Source organism: Anoplopoma fimbria, chromosome 3 (genome assembly GCF_027596085.1).
Source record: "Anoplopoma fimbria isolate UVic2021 breed Golden Eagle Sablefish chromosome 3, Afim_UVic_2022, whole genome shotgun sequence".
Lineage (NCBI taxonomy): Eukaryota > Metazoa > Chordata > Actinopteri > Perciformes > Anoplopomatidae > Anoplopoma > Anoplopoma fimbria.
Genome location: NC_072451.1, coordinates 13,721,308 through 13,732,096, shown reverse-complemented (window position 1 = coordinate 13,732,096; position 10,789 = coordinate 13,721,308). Strand labels below are relative to the sequence as shown.

Here is a 10,789-nt window from a genome sequence, read left to right as displayed (position 1 = left end):
ATGATATTTGCATTGTGTCCAAAATGCTGAAATTTGTTTGATTTGCAGATGATCCAAATGTTTAGTTCTGGTCTGATTTTGAGTAGTTAGCACTGGAAACAAAAGAGCTTTAAATCATCATAAAGTTGACTATGTTATTTTATATTTTGTTCAACATAAGCACTAAAGACAAAATGTTTATTCTTTTTTAATCAACATATGAACATTCTATTATATTCAAACCAACTTTATGAATATGAAAACACACACATTACAAAAACAAAAATCAATTAATCTTATAAAAATGAACAGGGAGTGTATCAGTGTGTACATTGTTTGAAACCGTGGTTTTACTTCGCAAAAAAATAATATTTTTAACTTGTTTAATAATTGTGAACAGTGTTCTTCTCATAATATAGCAGATCTGAGTTGTCTCTGTAAATCCATCTCTTTTGGATATTTTGCTTAACCTCTTCTGTCACATCATAAAAAGCAGATTTATCAAGACTGGACTGAAAATTAAGCACTAATCCAGAATCTGACCAAATCCTGTAGACCTTGTGGGTTTGAATCTTGGATATCAGAGAGATGTACATGTTCTTATACAGTATGCTGATTAAATAGCAATGTCACAAGTGAGGAACGTAACAGTGATAGTGTGTGACTGTGTGTGTATTGTGAGGTCTGCAGTATGGCTGGCTGAGCTCCAGCTGCACACTGTTCTGTGTTTTGGTCTCAGGTGACTCGACAGTACAGGACACGCCCACTTCCATCAAAACAGGGTTTCACACTGAAGTTTTTGCTTAAGTCTTCTGAAAATTCATCCAAAACACTCAACACATAAAAAATGTACAATGAGAAGTTCAAAGGAGGCGTTTTTCAAACACACACTGAGAGGTGAATTCATAAAGAACGGATAGTCATTGCAATAAACCATGTGACCAGAAGCCTGATTGAAGATGGTCTAGGACTCATTTCACTTTTCTACTTTCATTGTGCCTATATACGCCTCTCACACATATGCTGGTTGGTGAAATAATACATCATTAATGAGGAAAACGTTCTCATATTTTAAGATTTTTTTGAGACATTTTTATAATTTCAGCAATCCCACCGCATCAAAAACGATAAATGCGTCTTGACCTTTTTTCATTAATTTTCCACGATACTACTACTGTCACTGCATCATGTCACTGCACAATACCACCAACCCTCCGAAGATGCTTATAATGCTCTGTAACTGTGTGTGTCTATCAGCACTGACCTTTGTGAATTAGACTGTTTTTACATTGAGGCTCATTTGCATGGAAAGGGAGGAATATTTTTGCAAATGTGTATATATATATATATATATATATATATATATATATATATATATATTATATATATATTGTAAAAGCCCAATTATGGATCAAAGTTGAAAATTGGCAATAGTTCTAAACTCTCTGAGACGCTATTTGTCAGCACAGTTAGAGGTACATTTTACTTTTTGAGGTGCTTTGATAAGGTGTCTTATTGGTACAGGTTTAGCGGCCAAAAGCCAAACAATCCTTTTGTGAATTCATCCCTAAATCTTATAACAAACATTATTCTTCTAATTTATTCGTTTTCGGTTTTAAAAAATTAAATTTTAAAATGACTTGAGACGGAGAATGGCACAGCATTAAAAACACAGGCAGTAAGTCAGTGCATTGGTGCAGCAGGGTGCAGCTGAAGAGGGCGACAGTACAATAGAACCTCCGGGTCCAGCAGCTGCCTCATTTTAACTTCTGGTTCTGACTCGGTTAAGTTGTTGTAAAGTCTTCCTTACTGATTTAAGTATTGGTTTCATACATCAATCACATTTAGATTTCAGGAGGAGTTGTCCTCCTGTGTCTCAACACGTTTAGTAGTAGTGAACCAGACCAGCCAGCCCGTAGCATACAGGGTCTCCACAGAGGATCAGACCCGTGGTCCTTCTGTAGTCTCTTATCTCTTCGGTGTGGAGACTTTGGCCGGGTGACGTCTGTGCAGGACTGATGGATAAAGACCGACCAGACTGGCTGCTGATGCAGTGGGTAGGGGTACCAGTTATCAACGCGACTGACTGGATTTTCCCAGAATTCTGTGCAGCTCTGGAGACATGAGGAAAGGTTTCTCTGAACTACCATCATGTCTCTCCAAGTCATCACCTGGGTGGGTGTCATACATAGAGGGATTGATCAAATGGCATCATGGGAGATAAGGCAGGTATGGGGGGATGATGGGTAGATGGATCATGATGAATGGGTGGAGGAATGGGTATGACGCAGGTGGAGGAAGTCCAGGATGGAGTTCAAGTTTGAGGGCAAAGGTCAAATGGAGATGTGTGGATAGGAAGTGGAGACAAAAAGACATTGAGAGGTTAGTAAGTGTTGTTAAATAGACACAAGGAAGCAAAAGAGATGAAAATGATGTGATTGAAGACCACAGGATTCACTCCAAACATTGTAGCAATTAGAATAATTTTTTTAGAAATTGAGACCAGTTGAGACAAAGGAGGCTCTCACATCAGGGACGGGGTCTCGACCCGAGTACACAGGGATCAGACATTAGTCTGATCAGTGTGTACCAAACTCGTACACAGTTCCCATGCTTTGTATGTAATTTGTCCATGGTTTGTCCATGGTTTGTCCCTGCTTTGTCCCTGTTTTGTCCCTGGTTTGTCCAATTGTTTTGTCCCTGCTTTGTCCATGGTTTGTCCCTGCTTTGTCCATGGTTCATACACTTGACCTGGACTATTTTATGATGTCTTACAAAACACCAGTCCTAAACACAGTAATGACAGTGTTTACTTACAGAAGCAGAGGAAGAGCGTGTCAACACACATGGCATAGACGCTGAAGAAGCCGTGAGCGATCAGGTAGGCCCCTATCACCACCGTCTGATGAGAGAAACACAGGTTGGACATCTACAGCAGGACTGTGACAGCAGATTTGATTACAGACGTAAAGAAAGACATATGCATTGGGTTAACATACCTCTAAAAACAAAAAATGGAATGTCTTAACGATGCAGTGTATATATTCTATATATGCCATATTTTGTATTTACATTGCTTGTTGGTATAATTTATATTCCTTTGGATTCCTGGCAAGATTGAGGGTCTCTCCTGACTCAAGCAGTACCAAGTATGTTGTCCCCAGTTAATGGATGAATTAAAAAAATAATGTAGAGCAGCTGCTGCTATCACCATAAATTGCTCATCATTTTCTACCACTAACTGCCCCAAGTTATTGCTCTGATGATATTAAAGCCCAAACATGCCAAAATCCCAATTATCTAGTTTAAATGTGTGAATTAAAAGCCGGTAGCACCGTTAGAGGTGCATTTCACCCTTTGAGGTGCTTTGAGAATTACAATTTTTTTTTTTTTGATAATGGCAAAAGATTTCCATTACATGTCCATGTATGTACAGTGTGTGTGTGTGTGTGTGTGTGTGTGTGTGTGTGTGTGTGTGTGTGTGTGTGTGTGTGTGTGTGTGTGTGTGTGTGTGTGTGTGTGTGTGTGTGTGATTCTGACCAGCAGGGGGACCCAGAAGTAGTTTAGATTGGGCACTTCTTCCTGGATAACAGGGATCTTCCTCGTGAAGAAGAGGTATGCAATCGCACCTGGAACACACACACAGTTGAGTATTTCCCTTTTTTGTGTAATTTATTCATCATGCCCCCCAGTGTGTAAAGGCCTTAAGACTTTAGCCTTGTATTGTCACTTACCAACTCCTCCTGCTATCAGCACTTTGCCCAGAAACAACAGGAAGTCCGTCACTCTGTCCAGAACGGCAACCCTGTGGAGACACAGTCAGTACTTATCTAAACAGAGAACCAGTGTGCTGCTCACAGTCACAGACAGAGTGTGTTCACAGCTTTTAATGATCATAAGCAGCCTCTTTTAATAGGGCTATAATAATTTCACAAACATTTATCCAGGCAAAATAAGGCCCAGAGAGATTTAGAGGACCACTGAAGGCGAAAAAAGTCTCACCTGACCATATTCCTCATCAGCAGGAAGAAGGCTTCCCTCGCTGAGGTACAAAAGTTCTTACCATAGATTGCCACCTGGTGGAGAAGAGACAAAACACAGCTCTCATAACAACAAAAGGTTGTTGCTGACAAAATGAACATGTAACATTCATACTCCACTGGCTAAATAGAACCACTTGAAAGTGGCAATGTCTAAGATTTGGCCACATGCTTCAAAAAATACAGGGCTGCATTTTCTCCTCTAGTATAGTCATCAGTTAAAAAACTGTGGACTGCTATCTGGAAGCTATCTGGAAGCCTTAAAATCAGCAATTTGGCTGTCTCCATCTTGGATCATGGCTGTTGCCATCTTGACTTTTTGGAACCTGTGAACCGAAGTTACCATATTTGGGATGCGCAGTAGTCAGGCTGAGACGCTGTATATGTCTCTGGAAGAGACCTGTCAATCACAGTAGCCCTGCCCTAAAGCATACCCTGCTTTATGATCCATTTGACTCTAAATGGACCATCATTTCCTAAATGAACATCATTCTGTATTGAAGAAGACTTGAAACTAGGGATTGAGACCATAAACTCATGTTTACAATGTTTATTGAGGGAATAAATCAAGAGAGAAGTAGAGTAATTTTCTCATAGACTTCTATACAACCAGAGGAGTCGCCCCCTGATGGACATTAGCGAGAATGCAGGTTTTAAGGACCTTTTTACATTGGCTTCACTCTGTAGAACTGGAGGTTGCTGCCTTGTCAGGGGTAGCAGAGATGAGGGAACAACTTATGTTTTCATTTTGATCTTCCCGTTGATGGGGGATTACTTTGCCAAAAGGGGAACACGCAGCTGCAAAGCTGGATGGAGCTTCAGTTAGTGGCTTGGATTTAGCAAAAACCACTTGGGCTCACAGCAGGCCGCTACAGTGACTCACTATTGCCTCCCGTGGTACAAGTGGAATTACAAGACAGGACGGGCCGGGGCTAGCTGGTTAGCATACTCATTTCAGCAGATATCTCTGGCCGGATCTTACACATTGTGCCTTTAATAATCTCACCATGATGTAAGCATTACGGTTCATGTAGCGTATGAATTTCTCCAAACACCAGAAACAGCACTGCAGACAGCGCATTATGAACCTGGACAGGCTGTTGTCAACACCTAAATGAATACACATGTACAAGATCAGAACAGTGATATTGGTAGCAATTATAATAGTAGTAAGTCAAACTGTGTATACGTGTTAGTTTGTGTGTCTAAACCTCTTAGTTTCTGCTCCAGGTATTCCAGTATGATCCGGACCAGTTGGGCCACTGAAAGAATCAGAGCTCCAAATGCCAAAGACCCTGTGTGATACCTGAAGATGGACAGAAAATGAGCTCAATACGTGCTGTCTGTGTTGTTCTGCACACAATGTAACAAATTATGAATCCCGGGCTCGGTGCTGACCTGATGGCCCTGCAGAACGATGAGAAGAGCGGACATGGCGGGATGTCCTGAGGCTTCCTCCTGGCCCAGTAGTAGCTAGCAAACGTCCCGGCCAGGGTGCACTGCTCTAGGGCCAGGCTGAAGTTAACCAGCCAGAGGAAGACCAGTAGATTGGACAGCTGCAGCAGGAAGAGGTAGTGGTGGTAGGACGTCTCCCCGCCGTAGAAGGCGAACAGACACTGAGAGCCCAGACACAGCGCTGATTTGGAGATGTTGGAGCTGTTGAAGGTCTAACAGAGATGTGAGGGGGCAGAACGGAGGAGAGTTTTTATCTCTGCAAGGAGACTATGCATTTGGTTGTGTGTGTGCGTGCAAGAGTGTGTCTGTCTGTCTGTCCACAACTAAACTTGCATACTGCTGGACCCAAGCAGAATAATATTTTTTGTGCTCATTTATGACTTTATGCTGAAGAAACTCTCGTAGTTGCAGTGGTTCACACATTTTGAAACCATCTTTAACTAGACTTTTTTATACCGTCAATGACTGCTGACTCGTCACTACTTTGCACAACTAGACAAGATAACACATGTATCTATGTTTAACTATTGCTTATTAAATGATGAGCTCAACTACAACGAAGCGCATCTTCCTATGTCGGTAGAAGGAGAGCTAGTTATTTGTTAGCAGCCCCATCGGCAGGTGAGCGTGTTTGGTTTACAGAGCTAACATCTGACTGAATAGCACCCAAAATGACCTAAAACCTTATTTAACACACCTCGATACACTAATACACTAGTATGACTGTACCTCTGGGTTGCAGGTGCTGTTGGCATAGGGACAGCTGACATCAGGAGACATGACTTTGTAGACAGCTTCACCTGAGGACGCTAGGTAACTGGTCACAGAGTGCTGGTTAAAGACACAACTAACAAGCTGGTTGATGAAATAATAAACACATTTCCTATCCTCTGGACACTAAAGAGCTCCTCAAATACATATTTTAGCACTCAGCTCTGATCTACAGAGGTGTTGCTCGTCACTGTGAAGGATACACGGCCGTCACCGCCCAGTAGGAGAGGCAAACAGTCAACAGGAGAAAGGTGATGACTGGAAAGAACAGCGTGGACATGATGTGACTGATGGCTCTGCAACGACAGAGAAAACTGTCACCGTACCATTCTTTTTGTTCTTCTCATAATCAGATTTCTGTCTTTAGAGTTCATACTTGCTAGCCTCGCTGAGCATGGCGATGGCCACTCGCACTCTTCTCCTCAAGAAGAGCAAAATCAACAAGATGGAAGCTTCCGTCACCCCCAGACACACCACTGACACAAACAACAGTTTATGCTGTTTACATATTCAGGGCTGGAGTGGTTGAATAGTTTCATTTGTTACATTTTTGCTATCTAATTCCCCCCAAAGATTACCGTTTTAAATGATTTCTGATTCACCTTACTATTGAATATTGATTTACTATTATTCAATTCAAATCAATGTGGCTTTATTGGTATGAAAGTTCAAAAAATAAATAATAAATAATAATAAAAAACAATGTTGCCAAATCTGCCAAATCATTCTGAATGAATGAATATTAACACAACATTAAGCTCCCTTACAAAGTACACCAGTAGGGATTTTTGGCCAATTGGTTAAATTAAACCCACACTACGTATTGGGAACATACAAAATAAGTGAATTATAAATTAAGTAGCCGGAATAAGGGGGTAATATTACAAAAAAGTGACAAAAGTGGTACATTTATGAGAAAAAGAGCAAAATATTAAAAAGTCTGAATCTGTGTTCTAATGACTCCCTGTGGAATATAACAAAGCAGACAGACTTACATAGTATGACCCATGTCTGTGTGAGTTGCAGGTAGACCTGCAGGTCCGTCTGCAGCCCCACCTCTACAATGGCGACATCAGAACCTGGTGTGTGTCTCAGCCGGGACAGCTCCACGGAGCAGAACCACATACCTGGAAACACATACAGACAATTCATGAGATAATGAAATTGTTCTTCTCAAGGCAGCAGTGAAAGAAGAGCTAAGATGTGGATCCTCCAACACAACGTTGAGCCCTGAGTACGCACCGTATGCCAGCAGCAGTATGACGGTGATGATGGTGATCCAAAGCAGCAGCCCAGCTGTGAACCTCAGCAGCAGGATGAAGATCAGACTGACAACCAACGATATCAGCAGACCTCTGTGACACACACCAGAGTCACAACATCATGTTAACACATAAATCACTCTGATTCTGTCAAACTGGTTCTAAAAACTAAATGATTTCAGGTTTTTCACAGTACAGACATCATGTACTGTGAAGCAGCTACTGTGTGTAGTCACAAGTAGTTACTACAGGATGAATGCTAAGACGTAGTGTGATAGATAAACACAACAAGATAAGAGTTGTAAATAGGGCGACTAATCGATCAGTTGATTAAGTCAACAGATTTGTAAAACTGAGATTCGCCATCAAGAATCATGTGAAAGAACCACTTAAATTCTTGCGTTTAAGAAAGATGGGCATGAAAAAAGAACCACTTAGCATTAAAAAGCATTTAAAAATGACTTATCGACTAAGAAATTGTAGTCAACTAACACCAAAGTGACCCATTAGCGGACTAATCGACTAAAAGTCAGTGAACAGACTTAGTTTATTTCTCTGTAGCGTTCTTTCCATAATGTTAGACGCTTATGTTAACAATCTGAGCCTATCAGTGGAAAAAACAAGCACTTTTAGTGAACGTACATTGACAGTGAGAAGTTGCCCAGGGCGACTACATTACAGCCTGTAGCGGCTGCAGCGTTCTTTCTCAATACTGGATTAATTCAAAAACTGTTTACCCCAATAGTCATTTAGACGAAAAGACATGGGAAAATAAGACCCAGGTGGAAAAACACCAAAGTAGCCCTCTAACTTGTGACAGACTTGTGAGGCGCTGCGACAGATTGTTTATTGGAATCACCTTTAAACATTTATAATGGACCATCAAATAATAAATAAATCATGTAAATTGTGCATGTTATTCACAGAGAAAGTGATGTAAGTGATGGTGACTGCTGATCAGAAATGTTTTAAAAACTTTAGAAGTAATGTAGAACTAAGCAGAGCAGGTACTGATACTCGCTCAGGTCTAGTCACACAATGGCTCTGAGGCCAAACGGTAGCTAATTATCTTTGAGACATGTTTAGGTGTTGTGGTTTTCTGTGTGTGCTGTTTTTGTAGTTACATGAGTATCCACATCCATGACTTGGCATAATCCTCCACGATCTTCATGCCCAGCTCCTTGGTGTCCACTAGTCCTGTTATACCTCTGCATGGAGGAGAGGGAGAGGAGGAGTTATTTGAGCAGAAATGAGGCAGAGAAAGAAGACAGAGACAGGTCCTTTTAATGTTCCATCAGAGGCAAAGATACACACAATATACAGAGACATGCCATGTTTTTACGATCCTTGTAAATCAGCATTATATCTATCTTAAATAAATAAATAAAAAATACATTATTTATTTTCCAATTACGTTGGCCGATTAGTGCAATTGTAGAAATAAATAAATAATTCAAAATTAGGTAGCAGGTGAAGGGGGAAATGGTCTGAGAAAAACCCTGAAATTTCCGAGATTGGCTTCATAAAATACCGAGTTTTCTTTTTTTTATTCTCAGAGAATTGATTGATGAATTTACATTAAAAACTCACACATTTTCGAGAGAAAGAAAAACTCAAGGTACCACATGACTTCACTCTGCAAGGTAGGGTGAACCTCATCACACTGCCTTCAAGCCAGCTATCATCTCTGTGGTCACATCACTCAACGCTTACATCGTAGCACGTTCCTGTATACTGACTATAGACTGACATTTATGGTAAATCTATTCAAACGGCACATATTGAGCTGAAGGGGAGCGTTAGCGACGGTAAAGTGAGCAAGAGGATACACGTGGAACTACATACGTTTTTCAAATTAAGGTGTTGACAAAGTGAATTTACAAAGTACATATATCAAAATAAGTTTAGTTTGATATTATTATATTTTAATATATTATATTCTCAAGAAGTATAAAACATGCAATTTATAAATTAAAAGGAAAATACGACTAAATTGTGAGGGAGAGTTTTTTTTCTGAAAAAATAAGTGACAGTGACTACAACATTTGAGTTGAAGACATCTGTGACTATATACAGACACAACATCAAGCATTTTACCACATCAATTCAGAGATATGCAATATCTATTTTTTTTTGGCAAATCTATGACTATAATCTCAAAAAATATCCTATTTTTTCTTCGAAATTTACAACTTTATTCTCGTAAAAAAACATTTGAAGGTAAGTCTCTCTGCAGGGTTTGGGGAGGGAAAAGTGTTGGTTATGCAGTTAGTGCAGTTAGTTATTATGTGCTGGTGAATGATATTTGACAAGTGAACACAGCAGAAGAAAGACAATAAGTAGTAGAAGTTACAGTACTTGGCAGCATGTTGGAGTTCAGTTACACTGCGAGCCATTTCCAGAGCGTCTTTAAAGCTGGTTCTGTTCGCTACAGTCACAGTCCCATTCTGAGTGATGAAGTCTGGAAGACATCTCTGGAGAACTGACACACACACACACACACACACACACACACACACACACACACACACACACACACACACACACACACACACACACACACAAACACACACGCACACACTGTAAGCATTGTGGTTTTCCACTTCCTCATCAGTCCTTTAAAATTACATTTACATCATGGGACTCAAACATTTCAACTGATTATCCATTTCATCTATTATTTTAATAATAAAATAAATAATAGGTTGTGGGGGGTGGGGGGGTATCTCATCCTTACATGGTCTACTGGGTACAATCATGGAGGGACAGTCCTCATCTCGTAGAACCTGAGATACTGGCTGAAAGGAACGGAGGAGAGAGAGGAGGGTTAGAATGACAGCATGTATGAGAGTTCTGGTTCTTGGTGAAGATATTTGGTCCTCACAAACACAAAGTTGGTTTGAACTTTGAAAAGGGGGGGGGGTTATTTGACGCCATCTTGGTCTTTGGCCATGAAAAGGTTTCAAGTTCTTAGACAAAAAACACAGACATCTCCCAGCCCAGACCATGCCACGCAGTGTGGCAACGAACATACAGCTGATTGTAATAGCTTGTCAAGCTATGTAACAGCATTAAGCACTAAAGATGGAGAATGCAACATAAATGAAGGGACTTTCCAGTACGGTGCTGTTAGTGAGTCCAGTGGTGGTCAACACGCTTTATAGCTTACAGCCATAGACACTGGTGTTTCAGTTAAACAAGTAACTGTGTTAACTGGTGACTCTCAGACGAATGTGTCCGTAGTTGTTCATAGTAACTTACATAAATGGTTGGTGTAGATAA

The 10,789-nt window shown here is 40.5% G+C and overlaps 1 protein-coding gene across 1 annotated transcript in view; it reads right to left on the bottom strand.

Annotated features, from left to right (window-relative positions):
- Nucleotides 1–2,052: 2,052 nt before the first annotated feature.
- LOC129088845 (choline transporter-like protein 5-A) overlaps nucleotides 2,053–10,789 on the bottom strand; it is a 38,252-nt gene continuing 29,515 nt past the window's right edge. Inside the window, exons 7-22 of the mRNA XM_054596086.1 lie at nucleotides 10,245–10,305; nucleotides 9,866–9,989; nucleotides 8,632–8,715; nucleotides 7,488–7,600; nucleotides 7,241–7,372; nucleotides 6,622–6,721; nucleotides 6,449–6,541; nucleotides 6,204–6,291; nucleotides 5,418–5,686; nucleotides 5,231–5,325; nucleotides 5,026–5,129; nucleotides 3,982–4,055; nucleotides 3,714–3,784; nucleotides 3,520–3,608; nucleotides 2,797–2,881; nucleotides 2,053–2,150 (exon numbers count right to left, since the gene is read on the bottom strand). Of these exons, the coding sequence (XP_054452061.1) occupies nucleotides 2,053–2,150; nucleotides 2,797–2,881; nucleotides 3,520–3,608; nucleotides 3,714–3,784; nucleotides 3,982–4,055; nucleotides 5,026–5,129; nucleotides 5,231–5,325; nucleotides 5,418–5,686; nucleotides 6,204–6,291; nucleotides 6,449–6,541; nucleotides 6,622–6,721; nucleotides 7,241–7,372; nucleotides 7,488–7,600; nucleotides 8,632–8,715; nucleotides 9,866–9,989; nucleotides 10,245–10,305 (1,680 nt within the window). The remainder of the gene's footprint in view (nucleotides 2,151–2,796; nucleotides 2,882–3,519; nucleotides 3,609–3,713; nucleotides 3,785–3,981; nucleotides 4,056–5,025; nucleotides 5,130–5,230; nucleotides 5,326–5,417; nucleotides 5,687–6,203; nucleotides 6,292–6,448; nucleotides 6,542–6,621; nucleotides 6,722–7,240; nucleotides 7,373–7,487; nucleotides 7,601–8,631; nucleotides 8,716–9,865; nucleotides 9,990–10,244; nucleotides 10,306–10,789) is intronic.